Source organism: Pelodiscus sinensis, chromosome 1 (assembly GCF_052426305.1).
Source record: "Pelodiscus sinensis isolate ZL-2025 chromosome 1, ASM5242630v1, whole genome shotgun sequence".
NCBI classification, from domain to species: domain Eukaryota; kingdom Metazoa; phylum Chordata; order Testudines; family Trionychidae; genus Pelodiscus; species Pelodiscus sinensis.
In genome coordinates this window covers 123482132-123507461 of record NC_143052.1, presented here as the reverse complement: position 1 = coordinate 123507461, position 25330 = coordinate 123482132, and the positions used below count along the sequence as shown (strand labels likewise).

Here is a 25330-nt window from a genome sequence, read left to right as displayed (position 1 = left end):
AACAGGCCTTTTTGTGAAGTAAAAAAGTCTTTTATCAAATTAAAATGGGTCCTTTCCAAATATATGGTGGCTTCAAAATGCAAAGTTCAGAAGTGGAGTGTTTTCTTATTTTGTACAGCTGATTTGCTGAATTTCATGGGAAAATACAATTTGTAAAGAAAATTGCAGATGACAAGAAGTTTGGTGTAAAATGTAGAAAAATGTTCCCCGATTTTGCACAGACCCTACATCTTGATGATGTGAATTACTCATTAGAAATTAGCATAAGAGACAAACTGATAACAAATTAATAAAAGTTCAGAAGATACATTTGCCTGGATTATTTACCCTAATATATTTTCTTTTGGTAATATTAGCAACAAAGGACTTTTTTTCCCAGATAGTAGGGACCAGTGTCTGATCTTATATTGGTGTAACTTGAAGTCAGTGGATGTATTGTGGATTTACACCAGTATAACTGAGATGAAGCTCTGGCCCTAAAAACTGATATTCCTTTGGATGAGCAGAAGTACTCCTAGACAATTTAAAAGCCACAGAAACAACACAGTAAATTTAGATTTGGGGGCTGTGGGTGTGTGTGTATGTGGATGGGGGAATTTTTTGGCTTTACATTTTTGATTTTAACTATTGTTTCCAGAACAAAACTTGGATGTATAGGGCTTTTTTCTCAATACATTCTTAAGTAAGAAAAAATATGGTGATCTTCCCTAGAAATTGCATTACATATAAGAATGCAGGGAGAGGGAATCTTTTATCAAATGTAGCTAATGATTTCTTAGATCATCTACCATTCCTCTCCCTCCAAGCTATATCCACATTCTGCTGAGTGTAACCAAGTGAAAAGGATGTAAACTGCAGGAATATCCTCTCCTTCCCATTCAGTAATATGCCTAGTGATTTAGAAGCCGCATGCGCATTTTGTCTGCTGGCTCCCTTTCAACTCATGAGCAATGTATCTATATTATTGAACTCAAAGACTTCTTGTCATGCAACACAGTAGCCGTGTGCATTGAGTGCATAGCCATAATAACATGCCTGTAGAACAAATCAGCTCTCTGTGAATGTGTTAAGATCTCACCAATACCGGTGGAGAGTATACTCTGTTTCAATGGTGTTTCTTTTTAGGAATCGATACTGTGCAGAAACACATGCACACAAATTCCCTTGGAAATATGAAGTGATTTAGCCATCCAAATGTATTTATTTTCCTCAATCATATTCTTTGTCAGTTATAAAGTTCTCTGTCTCTGCAGTGGGATATGGTTCATGGTTTGATCATGTGCAGGAATTCTGGGAACATCATATGGACTCCAATGTTCTTTTCCTCAAGTATGAAGATATGCACAAGGTAAACTAGATATTATAAAAAATGTTCCCTTGCTTGAGATTGAGACTCAGTTAATCAAATTAGGAGTCTAAAGTCAGGCTCCTAAGTCCATACTTAAATTCCTAAATGTGTGGCCTAATGTTTCAAAGCATTGGTCACCCACAACATTTACCAACTTCCATGTAAACTGTGAAGTAGCTCACCACTTTATGAACATCAGGTAATTTAAGAGCTTTAATAAGGATTTAAGGCCAGATCCATGATACTTAGGTGCTTAAACACCAGATGTAGATACTTAAATCATAGGTTTAGGCACTGAAATCTCAGTTTTGGCTCCATTATGATCCACAAAACTCACACGCACCTAAGGTTTCCTAGGCATCTGTGTTTCTGCCCTTGGCATTTGCTGATTTGCCAACATCTGAGTTTGGGGGTTCAACTTTCACATTCAGGAAGGGCACAAGCAAGTCAGGGAGCAGTTTGTGGTTGCAACCTTAACTGCTTCAACATCTATTTAGCATTTCTATATTTAAAATTGAAACAAAAGACAGGACTATGCAGCACTTCAAAGACTAACAAGATGGTTTATTAGGTGATGAGCTTTCGTGGGCTAGACCAACTTCCTCAGATCAAATTGTGGAAGAAAATTGGCATGACCATATATACCAAAGGGATACAATAAAAAAAAGTGAACACATGTAAAATTGTGAACACATATATTGTCAAGTTTATGTGTTCACTTTTTTTATTGTATCCCTTTAGTATATATGGTCATGCCAATTTTCTTCCACAATTTGATCTGAGGAAGTGGGTCTGGCCCACGAAAGCTCATCACCTAATAAACTATCTTGTTAGTCTTTGAAGTGCTGCATAGTCCTGTCTTTTGTTTCAGCAAGACCAAACTAGCACAGCTACATCTCTATTACTATTCTATATTTAATATTAATCTATTAACTTGTATTTGTTTTTAAACATTTTCTTGCAGGACCTTGCAACAATGGTTGAGCAGCTGGTGAGATTCTTGGGAGTTTCTTATGACAAAGCACAGCTGGAATCCATGGTAGAACATTGCCACCAACTCATTGATCAGTGCTGTAATGCAGAAGCCCTTCCTGTCGGCAGAGGTATGTTCCATAAACACAGTAACTTCATAAGGGGGGTGTCACAAAAGGATAAGTGATGGATTGATCACGTCCAGGCTGTGTTTGCAATTTACTGTCTTAAGTTAAATCTAAAATGTTTTTGAAGTAACACAGGAAAAATTATCATTTGTATCATAGGAACTTTGACTGTTTGGTATTGGGACAAAAAAGGAGTGAAGGTGGCTTAAAAGAAAATAAAAACATACAGGATGAACATTTCATATTTACAAATATTTTAAAGGAATAGGCCAACTTCAGCATTGGTGTAAGTGGGTGCAGCACCATTAACTTTAAATGTTCTGTATCTGCTTATGAGAGTGATAAATTTGGCCCTAACAGAGGCATTCAACTGAAAAACAATAAACATCACCACCACAACCTGGCTGTAAGTGGGAGTGGTACACTGCACAGCTGCAGAGTGACCCATTGCATACATTTTAAGGCAAGAAGTGACTTTGGACCATTTAGTCTGAACTCTTGTATAACACAGGCCATAGAATTTCACCCAGTTACTGCTGCAGTAACTTGGGTTTGACTAAAGTATCTCTTACAGAATGGCATTGCACCTTGATTAGAAGACAAGAAAAGCTGAGAACCTCGGAAGCTTGTTCCAATGGTTAATCCCCCTCGTTGTTAAACACGTGCGCGTTATTTCTAATTTGAATTTGTCTGGCTTTAACTTTCAGTCACTAGTTCTTGTTATGCCTTTATCTGCCAGGTTAAATAGCTCTTTAGTAGTCAGTACTTTCTTTCTGTGATAGTACTTATATGCAGTAATCAATTTACCTTTCAATCTTCTTTTTGATAAGCTAAACAGAATGAGTTCTGTAAGTCTCAGACTGTATGTTTTTCTCTCCAGCCCTCACATCATATCTGTGGCTTTTCTTTACCCTTTTCAGAATCTTTTAAAAACATAAACACCAAAACTGTACATAGTATCCCAGTACTTGTCTCACCTTCTTACTCCTAATTTCCACTTCCCAATTTCTACTTACAAGAATAGTGTTAGCCCTTTTTGCCATAGCATCATACTGGGAATTCATGTTATTTAACCATTATGATCCCTAAATACTTTTCAGAGTCGCTGCTTCCTAGGTACTATCTTCCATCCTATAGGTACAGCCTGCATTCCTTATTCCCGGATGTGTGATTTTTGCATTTTGTTTGCATGGGCCCAGTTCACCAAGTGATTCAGATTAGTCTTATGACTGTCTGTCCTCATCATTATTTACCACTCTGTCAAGTCTTTATATCATCCACAGTTTTTGTAAGCATTGATTTTATTTTTACTTCCTAATCATCGATAAACTTACTGAACAGGATTGGGCATAGTATGGTCCTTGTAGAATCTCCCTGGGTATGTCTACACTACAGTGTTATTTCGAAATATCTAATTTTGAAATAACGCGTCTGCACACAAAATGTCCACACTGATTGGATGCTGAATCGCATTTAAGGCCAGCCGGAACTTAAATCATGATCTGGTTCCGGCAGGGCATCAGATCAGAAGGCCAGCAGGGCACCCTGGGAAGGGTTGGAGGCCCCCTATTTTGAAATAAGCGTCTACACAGCACTTATTTAGAAATAGCAATTTTGAAATTGGCGCTATTCCTCGTGGAATGAGGTTTACCAATTTCGAAATAAGCGCTCCGCTATTTTGAATTAATTTTGAAATAGTAGTTGGCTTGTGTAGATGCTAGGAAAGTTATTTCAGAATAACTTTGCTGTGTAGACAAAGCATTTTTTCAGATCTGTCTGTTAGCCTGTTCTTAGTCCATTTATTGTACACTCTAGGGATATTGTGTAGTGCTATTTTTTTAAAACAGAATGTTGTCACACTTTTGTAAGGCATTTGACTTAGAATAAGTGTATTGTATCTACATAGTTACCTTTATCAACCACACATGCAGTTTCATCATAGAATGAAAACAGGCTATTTTGATAGGATCTGTTTTTATAAAACCATGCTGTGTGGCATTAATTCCCCTCTTTGTTTCTGTATTGTTTGAATCCTGTGTCAGCATAATTTTGCTCAGGACTGACATCAGGATAACTGATCTACAATTATCTGGGTCAACCCATTTTGCCTTTTTTGTCATGACATTAGCATGTGATCAGTCTTTATAAGGCAGCTCCTTATTTTCATCAAAAAAATCTGTTACTTTGCAAAGCTGGAATGGAATGGATAGTCTATATACTGAAGAGACTCAGTATTCCCTGGTCTTGACTTACTCGGTGACCTTGAGCCTTTCTGTGCCCTCGTTCTCCTATCTCAAAAGAGGTATAATAATTCTTGCCTACCTCCTAGACCACAGGTGAGCAAGATGGGTCCGCAGGCTAAATCCAGTCTGCCAAGCATTTTGATCTGGCCTGTGGCTTCCCTTTCGCTTCTCCACTCCCAGGCCAATCAAGACCTGGGGATGGGGGAACACACAAAGTTTCCTCCTGCTGCCAGTGATGCGTGGAATTTAGAGTGAACTTCTAGCTGTTCAAAACACCCCCAAGCCAATCTCTCCCCAGGCTCCCATCCCCAGGCCAGTCAAGGTTTGGAGGCGAGGGAACACGCAAAGTCTCCTCTCCCTGCCAGGGATGGGCCACACGTAAAGGGAACAACCCCTTACCACCTAAGGCTCCACCCCTTCTGCCTGAGGCCCAACCCCTTCAGGGGTGGCCCAGGACCACTTCCAAAATTGAGTGCCTCCCCCCCTTCAAAAATTATTGCCCACCCTTGTCATAGACTGTGTTCACTGGGGAAGAAAGGGCATTCTTCACTCAAGATAACTGAGGTAAAATTCTAATGAAGACAAGCCCGATTCATTGTTTTGCATGAGGGGGCCATTTAGGGATCTTGGGCAAATCTGTCAGAGATGGTACTTGGTCCTGCTGTGAGGGTAGGGGACTGGACTTGATGACCTCTCAAAGTCCCTTCCAGTTCTATGAGAGAGTTATATCTCCATATAATTAGCAGGTTGAAGTAAAGGACTAGCACACCCCGCACCTCCAGATTCTGTCTCTCATGATGAGATAGCTCAATAAAAATACACTGGGCTAGAGCCACAAAAGAGATTTCAGCTCAGCATTCCAATGCCTTACTTTTAGTCTCCCTGACACCTAATGCAATCCTCAGCCATGACCCAGGCTCCCCTACAGCACATAGGGACAGTCAGGAGCCTAAGAATGAGAGTCCAAAAGCCAGCATATTGTGAGGAGCCACCTAAACTAGCCATTTGGAAATGGCAAAAGGAAGGGTGTGGTCTAAGCTCTGCTCCTCAAAGGAATGCTTGGGATTTACCACTATGACCTCTCTCCTGGAGGGAAATCAGAGCAGACACCATCAGGTCCTGTGCTAGTTCCTGTGCTGGCTTTCAGTACAATAGGACTGTGAATTTAAGTGTTTGGCTTGGCTGTTCAATTTTCCCAGGATTGGGGAAGAGAGAGACAAAGGCAGCAGTAATCCCCAGCTGTATCTCAGAATCATAGAGCTGGAAGAGTCCTCAGGAGGTCATCAAGTCCAGTCAGCAAGGGCAAAGGATGAGGCCATGGCATTGGTACTGCTGCTTCCTCACTCCCTGATTGGTTCTTATGGAAAGAAGTTTTGCTGGCTTTTTTAACAGAAACTGGGGAAAGAGAGCAGGCCTTGGCACATGGCAGCCTGCCTGCTCTCAACTGGAGGCCACAGTGCAAAGCAGCTTTTTTGTAAACCAACCTGTGTTTCTGGCATCCAGAAGTACAGGTGATGGTCTTTTCTTTGTACCCCCATTCCTGTTGATATTATCATATATTGTTCTACATTAGAGTCTAGATGCTCCAGGCAGGGATCAGTATCCTTTTGTGCTAGGTATGTTTGTACACTCTTATTTTGTAGTGGAGAAGGGAGCTACAGTAGTCAGCTAAATACCTGGTCATTTATTTGCTGTCTGCTTTTTATTAAAATTCCTTATTTTGAAATCATTTTGTTTGCTGTCTTTGGCTATTATTGCAATGTTTTGTTCCTCTAAAGTTCAACTTCATTAATGGCAGTTTTGTCCTTCCTTGTTCATTTATGTGGTACAGAATGATAGCAATAACACCATAACTTTCTGTAATTTGTTCCAAATATTTTTAATTTATCAACTACATTTACTTTATTATTTTGCTTTATTTTGGTTCTTTACTTTTTTTTTCTTTTAGCACATTCATCTTTACTCTGAAGAAAACCCTGAGCTGCTATGAAAGCAGAGCATTTTGATTAGCTATATTACTTAAGTTTGCTTCATATCACATCATAAATTACACAGTTGCATGATTCAAATGATAAACCAGGTGGGTGACTTTTTGACAACCTATCAATCTATATGGTTGAGAAATAGATGCTAGAAAAATATATTATAGTAATTCCATATATAAAACTTGTATTTGTCCCTATGTTATCATTAGAGAGATTTGGGAATAACAAGGTTCTTTGCTTTTCTATTTGAGAGAAAGAAAGAAATCTTTTTTATTACCTAAAGGATAATGTATGATTTTATGTTGCACAGTGTACTGTATTTGTCCCATAAGTATTGCTAGAGCCAACTGAAATCAATACCTGACTTTTATGATTGCAATAATGTTTTTATTAATAGTATTAACTGATCCATTTGACACAGGAAAGCTAGTAGCAGCATTTATTTGTCAAAAGGTGTCAGATTAAGTGTTTTCAGTCAATTTCAAAGCCTTAATCTTTGGGAGACTGGGGAAAAAACCCTCTTGTAGTGAATTATATCTTTAGGGATATTAGGAAAATGATTATTTCACAGAATCACAGTTGTCATGTATAATAACTAATTTAACTTCAAGTCACTGTGCAGTTGGTGGGACAATCGTTGCAAACTTTTTGACAGAGCTCATGTATAATTATGTCCTTGAACCCAATTATGTAGTTACTGCATATGAGCAACTTTCAGTAAATTAACCAGGAGTTTCCCACATCCATCAAATGCATTATTAAGACTCCTGTGTGTAACTTTTGGTCTTATTAATCTGATTAAGTTCACAGTCCTGACTCTACACAGCAGTGTAACAGCCTTGATTTTAATAGGGCTAGTTTTCACTTAAACTCAGGCTGCGTCTACACTGGCAAGATTTAGTACCTGTCTACATCTTGCTGCCTGTCTACACTGGCCACGAGTATTTGCACAAGAACATTGACGTTCTACTGTATGAAATCAATGCTAGATACTTGCGCAAATACTCTGACGCTCCCGCTCAGGGATAAGTCCTCTTGCGCAAGTGGCCAGTGTAGACAGGTAACATCAATTTCTTGCGCAAGTAAAGCTCGATGGCTAAAATGGCCATCGGAGCTTTCTTGCGAAAGAGAGCGTCTACACTAGCACGAATGCTTTTGTGCAAAAGCAAATCTTTTGCGCAAAGACACATGCCAGTATAGACGCTCTCTTACTCAAACACTGTAATGCAAAAACTCGTGCGTTTAGAGTATTTGCGCTAAATCTTGCCAGTCTAGACGTAGCCTGAAAGTGAGAGTAGAATCAGGCCAACTAAGGCCCAACACAGTAAATGAAATGTATATGAGCCTAATTCAACACTGTGTTGCTCCAGTTGATTTTGACTGAGTTCAAGTGGCATAAAACCAGAATGATGCAGTGGTGAATCAGGCTCAGAATGTTATATTAGCAGTTTTGATGTTGTTTTCAGGTCATTTCATTAGTTGGATTCAGTAGGAAAGTAAAAATATTTTGTATGAGGAGCAAAGTTTTCAAACATGAATAGCTAAATTATACCCACAGAAAATGTGTATGCACTCAGTGTGTATACACAATTCACATTTTAGGTGCAAATTGAGTGCCTGAATGCACAGTTTTGTAGGCATCATTTAGGTACTCACTCATCTTTGAAAAACTGCCTCATTATATTTGTACAATGAGGCAATTTTATACATCTACTGAACATAAAATAAAGGCATTTAATTATCGTCAGTGTTATTTTATTGTCTTCTGCGTGTGTCTTTCCACTAACGAGTGATGACGTTTCAGCAACCGTGTAAATGCTTCCTCTATTGAAAAGAGGATAATTAAACCCCCATCATCTGCAGTGAGAGCTGAAATCCACCATGTAGTGGAACCTCTATTTTATGAACATCAATCATATGAACTACCCTTTGGAAGAACCATTTTTCCTGACAGGAAATAAAATATCGCATAATAAAAGTTGTGTTGATGAAAAACATTGAATATCCCTTCATATTTTGCTGCATTCAGTACACTGGAAATCCCATATGTAGTGGTTTGAAGGACAAGCAGAGAGCAAGGCTGTGCTCTCACTACTGCAATGTAGGCACCAGCCCTAGAGTAATTTTGAGAGGCTCAGTTATGAACTCCTCAGTCTCCAATTAGTTCGTAAAATTGGGGCTCCACTGTGATGATATTCAAAACAAATGTGGTAACCATTATTATGATTTAAAGCTAGCGGGGCCAAATCCTGCAAGGAATATATGTTTGTTGGATGAAATTCACCCCTGTGCAGATGGCCAGTACAAGGAACGTGGCACTTTTTTAGGGCTTCAATGGGATTTATTGGGCTATGTGAATGAATCACACCTCCTGCAAAGTCTGAGCACCCCAACTCTCATTGAAGTAAGTGAAAGTAGAGGTTGATTGTCAGTTCACAGGAGGTGGTTGGTTCCTTATCTGATCAGACACCTAATTTTAGACAAGCTGGTGTGCTGTCATGTCACCAATCTGACTTATGCTCCTTCTCTGTATTTCAGGACGAGTCGGGCTATGGAAAGACATCTTCACTGTGTCAATGAATGAGAAATTTGATTTAGTGTATAAGCAGAAGATGGGGAAGTGTGACCTCACGTTTGACTTTTATTTATAAAAAAATGCATGAATACAATATCCAAATACTAGCTAGAAGTGCTTTATGCATTCATTTATTACCTGCTGGACAAAATATTGCAGCTATTATGTGTAACACAACTTAAAAACAAACAAAATATAAGTAAACCATAGGAAACACTATTGTTCTTGATCCTAAACAGCTGTTTATCCTTCAGCATTTTAATCCTAGGTCAACATGCAAGAATTGACTAGACAATACAAGAATATTCAGCTGTTATGTAATGTATTATATAAGTATAAGGTATGTATCATATATGCAACTAGAATGTACACTTTTTCAGCCCCACATTGATTTAATGTATTTTATAGATGCTTTTCACTAGAAACCTAAATACCATTCAATAGATCAAATAAAAATGTATGTCCGAAGGAAATCAGTAACAGGCAAAACTGTATGCTAGAATGATCTCAGGGGTTAGCTGTCACATTTATTTTTATAGTTGGAATGTCAAGGACAAAACAATCCTCTCTCAAATTAACAATGGATAACTATGGGGGTTATCACTTTCATTATTTGTATGATTTCTGAGTGAATACAATTTGCTGGAATGCTTTGCAAGACAAGCTCTGTTATGAAATCTTACTCATTGTCACTCCACACACACACATGCTCTTATGTCTGATAAGAGGTGATTGTGTTAATAGTGAATGAAATTCATCTCTGTGAAGAGGGCTGGCCTTCACAAGGGACTGTTCACCACTAAGGGTACGTCTACACTTGCTCCCTAGTCTGAACTAAGGATGCAAATACAAATGCAAATGCAGCCCTAATTCAAACTAGGGAGCAAGTGTAGACGTACCCTAAGTCTCACTCAAGCCCTCACCATAGGGTTTAAGGCTACGTCCATACTGCAGCGCTATTTCGGATATTGGAGGTATCCCAAAATAGCCATTCTGCATCTTTTGAGTGCTCCTGTTATTTTGAAATATAATGGGCTCACTATTCCAACGTCCCTGTAAACCTCCTTCCTCAAGGAGTAAGGGACATTTTTGTAATAAGTGCTGGTCTTCTGCACAGATATGAGTTTCACCCACTGAAGAATGATCCTCTTAGGCAGGGGTGGGCAATAATTTTTTGCCGGGTGCCACTTTGGAAATATTTGAAGTGGCCCCGAGCCATAGAGGAAGGGGCAGGGCATCAAGCGGAAGGGGAGGGGGCCAAGAGGAGGGGTATTTCTGGGTTCGCCACCCCAGACAATAATTGGTCTGGGGGTGAGGGAGTGCCTTTGCCCCCAGCCCATGTTCCCCCGAGGTGTCCATGTCCCTGGTGTGGGAGGAGACTTCCCTCGCTCCTCTGCCCCTAGGCTGCTTAGGGCTGGGGGTGGCAGAGCACACAAAACCTCCTCTGCTCTTCCCCCCGACCTGCGAGTGGCACCCAGTGCTTCAAAGCGCAACTGCTCCTGGCAGGGCGGGAGGAGGCTTTGCGCACACCCCCTCCCCCAGACCAATTAGGGCCTGGGGGTGGGGGAGCGTGTGAAGCCTTCTCCGCTCTGCCCCCTCCTTGCGAGCAGTGCGCAATGCTTCAAAGCGCCGCGTGCTCCTGGCAGAGCGGGAGGAGGCTTCGCGCGCTACCCTGCCCCTAGGCCCTAATTGGCCTGCAGGCGGGGAAGCAGCAGGGCCTCTGTGGGCTGGATCCTCCTGCTCAGCGGGCCGGACCCGGCCCACAGAGTCCCTTCTGCCCACCCCTGTTCTTAGGTAACGAGGGCTTTCTGCTGGATTCTGAGCACCCTCAAGTGTTACTGAGACCATAGGAGTTGAGGGAACTTAATATTTTTAGGACATTTAGACGCACTTTGACATAAATTGAAGATGGAGATACAAGCTGGTACAAATACATGAATGAAATATCAGATCTTGAAGAAGAGACTTTAAGGATACTCCAGCAGATGGGAGTATTACACAACTGATAGTATTTATGCACTATACAGTCACTGTAATTGACTGTCAGCCACTAATAATCTGAATTATAATTATAATCTGAATTTGAGTTTACTTTGAATTATAATCAGAATTTGAGTTTACTTTTTTAAGTCTTTTTATTTTCTTAACTTGCCTCTGGGCATTTACATATACAACCTAGCCCAGGCTATCATAATAATGAGATCTTACCGAATTGTTGTACCTTTGATCCTTTAGTTAATTACACCTGTATTTTTAGTTTCTCAGCTGCTGGAGGCCCATTTTGCTGGCCCTATATTACATCTCACCAAATGCTGTGAGGAAGGACTAGCAGATTTTAACATTTTGCTTCTGTTGGAAAATAACCTGTCAGTACAGCAGTTGGCAAGTGGTGTGGCATGATGTGGCTTGACAGACCTTTCCTGGTATATTTGTGAGTGAAACTGCTTTCAGTGAAATTTTATTTATTTTTATATTTTAGTACTGTATGACTATTAAGCACTACACACTATACTTCTGTGCTTGCTTGCCTATTTAATAAAGACATGATTCATGCATGGGGGTTTGATCATTTGGTTCTTTAATATTTGCAAACTGAAAAGTGTCGCCTTTTTTATTCATTTTGACGTTGTCAAGTATCACAAGTCCAGATACGCATGCAAAATAGCTCCTGCGTGTTATATTTTTGCCTCCAAGACTAGGAATAAGGTGGGTCACTCATGGCTACACCTACTCTTGCCTGCATCATCACGACTATCTTCTACGAATTAATGCAATTGGTCGACTATTCTATAGTCTGATAGCTAACATTCCTACTTCTCAGGGATGTAGGCACCTTAGTTGGGGCTGGATAGAGGCACCTGTCACCATTTGGGATTCTTAGCCATGAACCCTCTCCTGGAGTTAGGCACTTAAAGCATTTTGTGCAAGAAGTGGAGCAGCACGTGTCTAATGGTAAGATTTTTGTCATGGAGATCATGGATTCTGAGACTTCCATACAGGCAGTCCCCGGGTTACGTACAAGATAAGGACTGTAGGTTTGTTCTTAAGTTGAATCTGTATGCAAGTCGGAACTGGCATCCAGATTCAGCTGCTGCTGAAACTGACCAGTGCTGACTACAGGAAGCCCGAGGCAGAGTTGCTCTGCCCCAGGCTTCCTGGAATCAGCCACTGATCAGTTTCAACAGGCTGAATCTGGATGCCAGTTCTTACATACAGATTCAACTTAAGAACCTCAGGCGTCCCCAAGTCAGCTGCTGCTGAAACTGATCATCGGCTGATTCCAGGAAGCCCGGGGCAGAGCAACTCTGCCTCGGGCTTCCTGCAGTCAGCGCTGGTCAGTTTCAGCAGCGGCTGACTTGGGGACGCCTGGGGCAGAGCAGCTGGGGTGCTGCTGGGTTGCTCCAGTAGCACCGCTCCTCGGCGCTACTGGACCAACCTAGCAGCACCCCAGCTGCTCTGCCCCAGGCATCCTGATTCAGCCGCTGCTGAAACTGACCAGCAGCGGCTGAATCAGGATGCCTGGGGCAGAGCAGCTGGGGTGCTGCCGGGTGGTCCAGTAGCGCCCAGACCAGCGCTACGGGACCAACCGGCAGTGCCCCAGCTGCTCTACCACAGATGTCTGGAGAAAAGCCTAGCCTGCTGAGGGGGGCGCACTAGCTGCGCCCCCCCCCCCCAGCAGACCAGGGAGATGCGGGCGGCGGACCGAGACGCACCGCGGTCCCGCCGCTGGGTCCTCCACGGCTTTGTTCCCCATTTCCCTGGTCTGCTGGTCTCCAGCAGACCAGGAAGATGCGGAGCAAAGCCGCGGAGCACGGGGGCAGCGGGACAGCCCAGACCCCCCGCGGCTGTCCCGCTGCCCCCGTGCTCTGCGGCTTTGCTCCCAGTGTCCCTGGACAGCCGCGGCGCATCTGGGCTGTCCTGCTGCCCGTGTGCTCCGCGGCTTTGCTCAGCGTCTCCCTGGTCTGCTGTGGGGGGCTCCCCCCCCCTCCAGCAGACCAGGGAGACACGGAGCAAATTTTCTCACCCCGGAGGATGCGGGCGGCGGGACCGCGGCACATCTGGGCGTCCCGCCGCTCCGTCGGGGGCGAGAAAAACCCCGTTCGTAACTGCGGATCCGACATAAGTCAGATCCACGTAACTCGGGGACTGCCTGTATTTCAGCTTCAACTCCATGTCGATAGTGGGGCTAGAATTGTCAGCCCCTGGGTACTGCAGGGCCATGGAGCCCTGAGCTGCCAATCCCTGAGCCCTGGACCACAGTGAGCAGCAGATTCTGGTGCTGCTGGTCTCCTCCCAGTGGTCAGTTTTCCCCTCCACCCCCTTTATTTTAGTGACCATCACAGACAGGTCATAGGCGTCCATTAATTTTTTGTTTATTGCCCATGGTCTGTCTGTGACTTTTACTAAAAATAACCATGACAACAGCTTAACCTTACTAACGCGTGCCATATCAAACGGTGGCAAACTGGAGATACCATTTCCTAACCCCTTATAACTGCTAGCCCTATGGTATGTGTTCTAAGCTGGGCCACGGGAACTTGGGTTTCCCACCTCCTAGGTGACACTCTGACCACTGGACTGTAGAGTGAGTCTCACTCTAGCCAAATGCATATTTAATTATTCATACCCATGGAAAGCTTCATCATGAGAGTTTGAGACAGATTCACTTTTACTAATCCGAATGGGTATATTACATAGATCTTGTGGTGCCCTCTGAAATTTTCCCCCGAGATGCACTATAATAAAAATTACTAAAACTAGAACAGAGAGAAGGAAGGAGGGGACATTAGAAAATTCACATGAAATATTCTTGATAATTACACCAGATCATTTAAAATGTGATCCTTTGTATGTTGAAACAACATGTTGGTGCAGGTTGAACCTCTCTAATCCAGCACTCAGGATTCTGGCAACACCCATGATGTGGCATGATTTTAATTAGCCATAGGTCCACTTATCATGCGTGGGGCCAAATTTCCTGAGGCCTGGCAAAGTCCTGCCAGTCCTAGCGCTTAGTGTTCTGTACTCCCAGGACTAGGAAAATTATGGTTGAGCATAAAACAAACAAACATTTTGTTGTGGCCCCTTTAATTTCAAGTGCCGGTCTTCTCCCCTGCCACTCCCCCCACCCCTGCTGCTTGTACATCGGGCACCGAGCTGGGAAAACAAAATGGTGGCCAGCCTAAAAGGGTCGCGACCCATGGGTTGCGCGCTGCTGCTCTAAGCTACCACCAGAAGTTTTCTGAGACCAACAAGCAGCGGCAGTGGTGGTAATGCTGCTAAACATAAACATATGTCAATATCAATACAGCAAAAGGTGAAATTGTAGCAGAAATTTGAAAAGGGCACATTGGTATGTGTCATCTACAGAGTATGATTTAAAGAAGCAAAAGAATGAAATCCTTAATTTTTTGTCGACAGTGACAGTAAAAAATGTATGAGTGTTCGTAGGACACTGAAGGAGGGGAAAGCAGCGATTTCTGACTTATTGTGAAATAGCACGTCCTCACTGATTGGAGCCTGCCTCAGACTTAGAGCCTCCAGAAGCACCCTGGGTAGGGTATCAGGAGGATGGAGACATCCTGTGGCTGCTTGGTCAGGCAAGCTGTGACGTGTGCTTACAGGGGCTCCTCTCTATAGCATCTCACGTACCACTTCTCCCCTTGTGGGACACAAAAGGGACGCAATGCGCTCTGGTTGCCCTTGCAGACACCACAGCACCCACACCGTGGAGCCAGAGCTGCTGCAAAGCAGTTCTAGGCTCATGGGCTTTGTGCTGTGCCTCATGGCACCGTACGTCCAGACTGCCTGTATGTTGCTCCTGCAGGATGAGGAGCAGGGCCTGCAGGATGAACCCTAGCATGGACTGCAGGCCCTGATCACCCAAGTCCTGGTACTCCTGCTACTGGTACTCCTTGTTACTGTGGAATGCCACTTCTGGCAGCAGCAGATGAGTTCAGACTGGTGGGACCGCATCGTCCTGTAGCTATGGGATCACCAGCAGTGGCAGCAGAACTTCCTCATGTGGAAGGACAACCTATCTGGAGCTCTGTGAGTGACTCACCCCTGCCACCAGGCAACAGGATATCCGCATGCGACCCACCATCCCTGTGAAGAAACGTGTGGCCATCGCACTCTGAAAGCTCACCACACCGGCCAGCTACTGCTCTGTCAGGAGCCAGTTCGGTGTGGGGAAATCCACAGATGGGGCTATGCTCCTTCATGGAAACTTGGTCCATCAATGGCTATTAGCCAAGATTGGTAGTAGTGGTGTCCCTAGTCTCTGTTTGTCAGAGGCTGGAAATGGATGACAGGAGAGGGATCATGTGATGATGACCTGTTTCTGTTCACTCCCTCTGAGGCATCTGGCATTGGCCACTGTTGGAAGACAGGATACTGGGCTAGATGGAACTTTGTTCTGACCCAGACTGGCCATTATGTTCTTATGTTCCTGCGGGTAGCCAAGGCCATCAACCAGTTGCTGCTGCAGAGAGTTGTCACTCTGTGCAATGTGGACAGCATTGTTGATGGTTTTGCCACCATGGGCTTCCCCAACAGCGGGGGCAGGAGAGGACACAGATGGCACACACGTCCCTGACCACCAGACCTCAAACTACGTCACCAGGAAGGGTTACTTCTCCATGGTGCTGCAGGCCCTCGTGACTCACAAGGGCCTGACATCAACGTTGGCTGGTCAGGAAAGTAGCACATCTTCCGGAGCTCCTGCCTATTCTAAAAGATGCACACCTGCACTCTTTTCCCCCACTGCACCATCAGAGTTCGGGAGGTGATGATGCCCATAGTGATCCTAGGTGAGACAACCTACTCCTGGCTCCCCCGGCTTAGGAAGCCCTACACAGGCAGTCTGGACTCTAGCAAAGAGCCCTATAATGCCAGGCTGAGCAGGTGCCGCATGGTCATTGAATGTGCAGTCAGCCAATTAAAGGGGATGTTCAGGAGTCTCCTCACCCATCTGACCTCAGTGAGTAACAACATCCACTTTGTGGGGGTGGCCTCCACAACCTTTGTGAAAGCAAGGAGGAGACTTTCTGCTGGGGTGGGAGGCGGAGGCAGAGGCTGAACGGCTGGCCAGAGTATTCGAGCAGCCGGACAGCAGCACCATCAAGAGCATATCAAAGGGCTGTGCTCATCATGGAGGCCTTGAGGGAGAGTTTTGTAGTTACTCAACTCAGATACCATGTTATGACGTTCCAGAATACAAGAGGAAGAACTGGATGGCTCGTGTTGCTGATCACAACCTAACTAAAAATGGTCTGTTACCATACAGAGGCTACTGGGCTTGTGACCAATATTCCCTCTAATTTTTTCCATTCATGTGCAGAATAAAATTTAAGTGCACTGAGGCATGTGCAGATGTGCACCACCAGAAGAAACACATACTGCTGGCTCTGGGCACTCTGCTAATCAGCAGGGTGGCACTTGAATCTCACCTGGGAGGCTGCCCAAGTGCTCAGCCTACAGGGAACGCTGCTTGTGACCCATGTCTTATGAGTTGCTGAACACAACTGAGAGATGTTCAGGCACTCAACATTTTATAGAACCAGTCCTTTGATGTGCAGACATGCAGTAGGTATTATACTTGAGGGCTCTGATTCATCCTGGTATAATTCTCAAAACAAGAAGGCTCAAAGAGAGAGCCTGACATTCATGGTTAGTGGGAGAAAAGGCTCTAGAGTCCCTCCCTAGCTGCCGCAGGGGGGCATGACAAACTGATGTAAATTGGAGCCACCCTGAGGTAGATTTACATTCTGGCAGGGGTTGAGGTATCCCTCAGAAAGCCCCCCCAGCGTTGCAGAGTGTGATTTCAGCATATCTGAGGATCCAACCCTCATCTAACCCTGCTCATAGAAGATTTAATCAATACTGTGCTTAAACTGCCAGCAGCCTGCCAAACTAGAGCTCCCAGCAGTGCAAACACCATCTTTCTGGGAGTGTATTAGCATTGGCGAGAGAGGCTTAAATGGCCAGGCAATGTACTTTAAGTATTAGACAGAAAGGAAGCTAGTGAGACATCACTAAACAGTCTTACCCTAATGGTCCTCAGCCTCATTTGTGAGCTAGTAATACGACAGAGATTATAGGAGCTCAATACGTCAGACTATAATTATGAAGATTTATATGCTCATCTCATTATTATTATTATCATCAGCTGCTCAGATTTTTCCCTCACCAATGTTAAAAATAGCTCCCCTTAGGAGCCATATGTAAAGATTTTGGGAGATGGCTTTAAATAACAGCCCTGCCCTCTGTACTGAAAGGAGAAAAGCTAAAAAGACACTCATCAGCATTTAAAAAAAACACAACAATGACCATTAATGGAAAAGAAGGTGCTCGTAAATCAGGAAATATAAGTCATTGCTGGGGGACGCAGAGCAGAGCTGTTAAAAATAGTAATACTGCACTTTCTCTTACTCAGTCATCCACTCAGTTGCTTTAGTGTAGAATGCATAGACTGTTGACCTCTAGTGGTCAAAGCACGCATGTACACAGATTTCTGGTACTGATCACTTGATGCAGGGTAGATGATGCAAAGCAGAAGGCACAACTAACTTCACATAAGCAGAGGACACCTGGCTGTGCTGGTGGGAGAGGAAGTCTGTGAAAACAGACTGTTTCATTTAAGAATGAGAGAATCTCTATCATCATGTGCCTGGCCCCTGCAAATGAAGCAGATCCGATGCCAGAACAAGGGTGCTTATTAAGCCAATTAAGAGGGGAGGCAGCACCTGGGGCTATAAAGATCCGGGAGCATGAGAGAGGGAATTTTGGTGAATCATCTGCATGAGTGAGAGTTGAAAAAGAAGGGGGCAGGTGCCTGACTTTTACCAGAGCTAGGAAATTGAATGTGATTCATGGGGGAAGGCAGAAGAGCAGTGAAAGGGATGTATTCTCTGGTGTCCCTAAGCCAGGCCTGGAGAGGGCGGAGGGATGGAGAGGGGGAGTTGGCTGCTGATTTCTAAACTAAGCTCAGGACTGGAAATGGTTGAAGGCAGAGGAACAGTCAAGGGGGTTAGCTGTGGATATTGCCACACCAGCAAACTAGAACCAGGGGAGGGCCAGCAGAAGAGAGATGCTTCCCTGGTGAGGATGATCAGATCTAACAGGGAGGCTGGGATTGTGCTGGGAAGGAAGGTGCTGCACTCCAGTGGAAATGGCTGGGGTAGCTATCCTGGCAGAAGACGACTGACAAAAAGTCTGCATGTGGCAGAAGGTGCCAATGTGTGATATGTGGGGTGCTGAGGCCTGGCAATTTTAATGCTTACTTATGGTGTGGAGTTGACAAATAGACTATGTACAGATACTGGACACTTGTAGAATGTTTCTGTAATAAGCGAGCCCCACAAAGGGCTCCTATGGAATTAAGAGAGCCTGACAGGCTTTGGGTTACTTCGGGGGGGGGGGGGGGGGGAGGGAGGAACTGAGGCATGTGAACCTAGGGTACCATAGCTGGTTGCAGAAAGTTGCTCTGGGTGGACCCACATAATGATGCTCCTGCAGAATTGTGTCCTTAGCAATGCAAGGTCTGACCACACTTAAAAGTGAAAGGTATATAATGGGTGCCACCTGGAACTGGGGCACAGCCGAGCCATCTGCTTTACCAGTCTGGGTTTAATTTTACACTGTGATGTTGTGACAAGCTCTCTAAGCTTGCCCTCACGCTAACACCCACAGGTAAGGCCTGCATCTAGCTGTGTACATGAATGCTCTGACAACCAACAAAAGAGCCAAAATACCCCCCAACTTAGGACCTCAGAGCTGTAGTGTCCTGCTCTGGTCAAAAGCTTGACGAGTATGAATTTGTTACCCAGTCCACCCTTCCCTCAATGCAGAGAGAAATATGCTCAAATTCTTTAACCGAGCTGAGATTTTTTTTCCCCACACACTTCACTCAAAACACACTGTTGTAGGGAAAAATATAGAGTTAGCTAGAGAAAGTTAGATTTTAAGCGATAGGTGAAATGCATGCTGGTGTAGAGAGCTGAGTCTGGTTGAAAACCTCTCCCTTCTATGGAGGGCAGTACCACTGGAGCTGCGCTCCCTGGACTTTGCTCACAAATAGTTAAAACCAGGCCCCCAAGAGGGAGAATTTCATTGATCGGAGAGGGCCTGGGGATGAGTTATATCACTTTGTAAAAAGCTGCTATTTTGGCTGAGTGGTGTGGGTTTTTTTGAGACAACCACAGCTAACCCCTACAAGGTGCAGTGTGCGGCTCCTCACAGCTGAGAAAGGCCTAGTCTCGGGAAGTAACGCTAATGAAAGTGTGCTATGTGTTTTCTGCTTTAGGGGGAACATTGAAAGGGTTTATACCAACAACACAGAAGCAAGAAGAGAGCTGCCTCTGTACCTGCTGCCTGTGGAAACAGATCTGGGTTCAGTTGTTAAACTGAGTTTGTTATTGTGGGGATTCTAGCTGGCTGTCCCAACTCACCAGTCAGCTGACCTTGAGGGCATGCAGCAGCCTTTTTTTGTGGTGCCCGAGACTGGCAGAAGTTGCTCTGTGGATAACATCTAAACAAGATCCACTTATGGAAGATGGCCAACATGTATAGACACAAAGGGAATGATGTCCTCTAGTCTATGAGATCTTGGGTAGTGGAGGGAGTAGGGGGAGAGACAGGCTCGTGCTTTAGGGAACAGAATAGGGTAAAACCTATCTTTAGAAGGGAAATGGATTCCGGAAAATGGGATTCTATCCCTGCTGTAGAAAGGAATTATTTATGATAGCATGCAAGGTATAGAAGCAATGTTAATGCAGTAATGATAGGCAAGAAGAGGGCTACTCAAGCTTTGTGCCAACGAGGACCAGAGTGGCTATAGCCCTGGCATCAAATGGCTGTATCTAATAGCATCTTCATAAACTTCAACAACAACAACAAAATGCAGATGCACTTAAGGAGGCAGCTAAGCAAATTCCCTAGCACCAGCCCCTCCATACCATAGGTTTGTCTGATGGAAACGGTATTGAAGCACTTTCTGCGCACAGTCTGAATCCACAGTCACCATCTGCGGGACATACTGTGGCTTTGCCAAGTCTGAACATAATCCTCACACTTGGATAATCATAACCCAGCTGGCATAACCATGTGTTAAGACTCCAGGCCTCATGGGCCTTATAGCTGCTTTCTCATAACCATGGACAAGAGAGACTATATGAGAGCTCCATGTGAGTGAACCAGCTAAGCTTTTAGTGTGAGTGTTCTTCCAGAGGCAGACTCTTATTTTATTTATGTTTGCATAGGACCTAATCCACTTGTCCATTACATATGCATGAAAATATACTAAATAATACAGTATAACAACAAACAAGGGCCACCCTCTGCCCAAAACTTGAACTGAAGCAGAAATTAACTTTTCCCAGATCACACTTCTAAAAAATATTTTTGATTCCTGCACATCTATGAGTTGCTGGCTCTGATTAGGTCTACAGCTGCAAAAGGATGAAAGGCTGTTCTACCTGTTGGAAAGAGAAGTACAAGCAGTGTCATGAGAGACTTTCAGGCAGGGGAGCTAGCAGCCTCCATGGGCCCCAGGGCAAGGTGTGTAGGGACCCAGCTCTGTGCCCCAGAAAGGGTGGGGCTTTGGGCAGAAGGGGTGGGGATGGGAGCAGCCAGACCTCCGCCCCACTTGGACCGCACTGCGCCCTCCCCCCATCTCTTAGAATTGCCTGGAGGGTGCAGTATGATGCCCGCGCCATCCCAGGAAGCCCTCAGAGCCACATGGAGCATGGGATGACTTAAAGGACCTGGAGTAACTGCCCATTTTGCCCCCTCATCAGTGGGGGCCTACTTTCAGGAGATCAGTCCAATTCTGCAAGCTTGCAAGGTTTCAGTTAGTTCAGCTAAACATTTAAAGCTACTCAAACCTTCACCCTTTGGGCTTGAGTGTGAGAAGGGTTCAGCTGGTGCTGCACAGACCTAGATTAAATCCCTTTGAAGCAAACCTTTCCCTACTAAGGATCTCACCCATGGATGCATGTTAGAACACACACACATGCTCAAGTTGATGGGGGGAAAAGATCCAATTTTATAAACCCAGATAAAGGCCAACAAAAGTTCTAAATGTGTTATTGCGAAATGAATTAACTAAATACTTTTGTTAGTTCTCAGGGATGGATTAACCTTTCGTGGACCTGGCACCAGCCATATTTGTGGGCCCTTATGGGGGAAATGGCTCCTGGAATGATGGACTGCCCAAGGGCATGGCAGAAGTGGCTGCTCTCCACCCCTCCCAGTCAGAGGACACTATTTGCAAACCAGCAGTTGCCAGATGCACAATGGCCCTCTTAGTCCTGTGCTGCCAGCATGCCCTGTGCTGCACCATGCATCCCCCGCCCAGCACTCGAACAACCCCCTGATTCTAACTTCTGTGTTAGGAAAGATAATGGAGCAATTAAGGAATTCATCAGCAAACACCTGGAAGACAATGAGGTGACTGGTAAGAGCCAGCATGGATTTGTAAAGGACAAATCCTGTCAAACCAATCTGATAGCTTTCTTTGGTAAGATAACGAGTCTTGTGGATAAGGGAGAAGCAGTGGACGTGGTATACCTAGACTTTAGTAAGGCATTTGATATGGTCTTGCATGATTATTTTATCAATAAACTAGGCAAATACAACTTAGATGGGGCTACTATAAGGTGGGTGCATGACTGGCTGGATAACCATTCCCAGAGAGTAGTTATTAATGGTTCACAAACCTGCTGGAAAGGCATAACAAGTGAGGTTCCGCAGATGTCTGTTTTGGGACTGGTTCTGTTAAATATCTTCATCAACAATTTAGATATCAGCACAGAGAGTACGCTTATCAAGTTTTCAGATGATACCAAGCTGGGAGGGGTCACAACTGTTTTGGAGGATAGGGTCATAATTCAAAATGATCTGGACAAACTGGAGAAATGGTCTGAGGTAAATAGGATGAAGTTTAATAAGGACAAATGCAAAGTACTCCACTTAGGAAGGAACAATCCATTTCACACATACAGATTGGGAAGCGACTGTCTAGGAAGGAGTACTGCAGAAAGGGATGTAGGGGTCATAGTGGACCACAAGCTAAATATGAGTCAACGGTGTGACAATGTTGCAAAAAAGAACAAACATGATTCCGGGATGCATTAATAGGATGAGCAAGACAGGAGAAGTCATTCTTCCTCTCTACTCTGTGCTGATCAGGCCTTAATTGGAGTATCGTGTCCAGTTCTGGGCACCACATTCAAGAAAGATGTGGAGAAATTGGAGAAGGTCCAGAGAAAAGCAGCAAGAATGATTAAAGGTCTAGAGAACATGACCTATGAAGGAAGACTGAAAGAATTGGGCTTGTTTAGTTTGGAAAGGAGAAGACAGAGGGGACATGATAGCGGTTTTCAGGTATCTAAAAGGGTGTCACAAGGAGGAGGGAGAAAAATTGTTCTCCTTGGCCTCAAAGGATAGGACAAGAAGCAATGGGCTTAAACTGCAGCAAGAGAGGTTTAGGCTGGACATTAGAAAAAACATCCTAACTGGCAGGGTGGTTAAACACTGGAATAAATTGCCTAGGGAGGCTGTGGAATCTTCATCTCTGGAAATATGTAAGTGTAGGGTAGATAAATGTCTATCAGGGATGGTCTAGACCAAGGTTTCTCAACTTTGGAAGCCCCAGGGGCCACAATGATACTCACAGCGCATGCCAAGGGCTGCAACTTAAGTGTGGTTGCATATTCATGCAAATATATATGCAAATAGGTTTTTTTTACACTGACAGGCATGAATACAAAGATTAAGCTTTAAGTTGCGGTGCCGGACTCAAACATGGCCAGTGTGAGCCAGTCAGCACCTCTCAGGCTCTGTCCACACGGCTAAGCATCCAGCACTTCCCATAATGCCCCAGTGCTCCCAGCACCTCCTCCCTGGGAGCTAGAGACACCAACACCCTGTAGCTGTTTCTTCTAGCCAGCTCGTCTACTTGCGTCTTTCAGTGCCCACCTCACCTGGGAGACTTCTCGCTGTTGTGGAGTGTTTCCAGTGGAGGCCACGTTCAAGGACCTCACCCGTGGGACACATGTTGAGCCCCACATAAATGCAAACTGCACCATGGGCCGCAAACAGAGGGGCCATGGACCGCATGTTGAATAGCCTTGGTCTGGATGGTACTGTGTGCTGCTGTGAGGGCAGGGGACTGGACTAGGGGTACGTCTAGACTAAATGCCTCTGGCGACAGAGGCATGTAGATTAGGCTACCCGGCATAGGAAAATGAAGCGGCGATTTAAATAATCGCCGCTTCATTTAAATTTACATGGCTGCCGCGCTAAGCTGATCAGCTGTTTGTCGGCTCAGCACGCTAGTCTGGACGTTCCGCGGCCCAGGTATGCCTCTTGGGATGAGGCGCATGCCGAGGGCTGAAACTTAAGTGGGATGAGGCATACCTGGGAGGTCGACAAATGCCTTTGATGTCGACCGCGGAGCGTCCAGACTACCACGCTGAGCCGACAAACAGCTGATCGGCTCAGCGCGGCAGCCATGTAAATTTAAATGAAGCGGCGATTATTTAAATTGCCGCTTCATTTTCCTATGCTGGGTAGCCTAATCTACATGCCTTTGTCGCCAGAGGCATGTAGTCTAGATGTACCCTGGATGACCTCTCGAGGCCCCTTCCAGTTCTAGTGTTCTGTGAGTCTATGGCCGAGCCTCCCCTAGACCTGCAATGGCCCGTGCCCTCCCAGACCTTCACAAATGCACAGTGCCCTGCACACCATCACCCTGCCCAGCATCCCCTTGCCCACTGCCCACCCCAACTGCCCCACTCCCCAGTGCCCCAACACACACACACATCTTTCCCACCCCCTCGCAACTGCCACTCAGGCCCTTCAGAGACCCATTCCCCAATGTCCAGCCTCCTGGCTGCACTCACCGGCCCTGCTGAGAGGTGATTGTGTCTGCTGGGCTGAGCTGCCAGTGCAGCCAAGGCTGGTCCCAGAACAGGGAATTGCCCTGGCCTCCTGCGAGTGGTGAGACCAGCTAAGCCAGGGCCTGCCATTAGCAAGGCTCCATCGGGATTCAGTGGCTCAGCTCCACGGAGACTGGTGGGGCCCCCATAGATGGTGGGAAGCAGAGACTGCCTGGATCTCAAGGTGCACTGGTTGGTCAGCCAGGAGGCAGAGAGAAGTCCACTACTAAGGCCCAGAGGTGGGGAGGAGCCCTCCGTCGATTGGTGCACAGGCCAAGATGAGTAAGTGGTAGGTAGTGGGGTAGACTGGATGAGTATCAGGGCAAGGCTGGCCTTACCATGAGGTGAACTGAGGCGGCTGTCTCAGGTGCCAGACTGGGGGGGGGAAGGGGTGCCACTAGGACCCAGAGAATTGAGACCTTTCGAAGTTTTGGCCCAAGCAAGGGTGCATGGGGGCGTCATTTGAACTAATGCTTTTGCGGAAAAACTTGCCAGTCTAGACACAGCCACTGAGTGTGTCACAGCTAACTACAAAATGGAATGGATTTCATTCAAGGCAAATTGGCCCATTCTGCTTCAGCTCTTGAGTTGCACTCAGCAATCAGAAGCCATTGTTCATCTTCAGGCCATGTTTTTCAACTGCCTTAATTTTTAAAAAAGATGACTGGGATATTACATCCCTTTAAGGCCATGGTGCAGCTGCAAGTCTGCAAATATGCATATGAGTAATTCCACACTTTTCACCAGTCCCATTGAACTCAAAGGGATTTCAAGTATAGGTAAAGTTACTTGAGTATTTGTAGAATCATGGCCTTAGGCTGCAACTGCTAGAAGTTAGCCTCTAGGGATGTTAAATAGTGGTAGAAATGTAGCCATGTTAGTCTGGTGCAGCTGAAACAAAAAACAGGACTATGTAGCACTTTAAAGACTAACAAGATGGTTTAATAGATGATGAGCTTTCGTGGGCCAGACCCACTTCCTCAGATCAAATAGTGGAAGAAAATTGTCACAACCATATATACCAAAGGTTACAATGTAAAAAAATGAACACATGAAAAGGACAAATCAAATTTCAGAACAGAAGGGGGATGGAGGAGGGGGAAGGGGGGAGATAAATGTCTGTGAGCTAATGATATT

General features: G+C 44.9%; 1 protein-coding gene across 3 annotated transcripts in view; it reads left to right on the top strand.

Annotated features, from left to right (window-relative positions):
• The window catches only part of SULT4A1 (sulfotransferase family 4A member 1), a 41738-nt gene extending 29917 nt beyond the window's left edge, over window positions 1-11821 (top strand). Inside the window, exons 5-8 of one of the 3 annotated variants that reach the window (XR_016347168.1) lie at window positions 1254-1348; window positions 2313-2451; window positions 6640-6771; window positions 9215-11820. Coding sequence is in view for 2 of the 3 variants with exons in the window: in XM_006127724.5 (XP_006127786.2) it covers window positions 1254-1348; window positions 2313-2451; window positions 9215-9327 (347 nt within the window). In the remaining variant the exon portion in view is untranslated. Of the gene's footprint in view, window positions 1-1253; window positions 1349-2312; window positions 2452-6639; window positions 6772-9214 lie in introns of all 3 variants that reach the window. The other 2 variants (XM_006127724.5, XM_075899579.2) reach the window with 2 other exon arrangements.
• Window positions 11822-25330: the final 13509 nt, after the last annotated feature.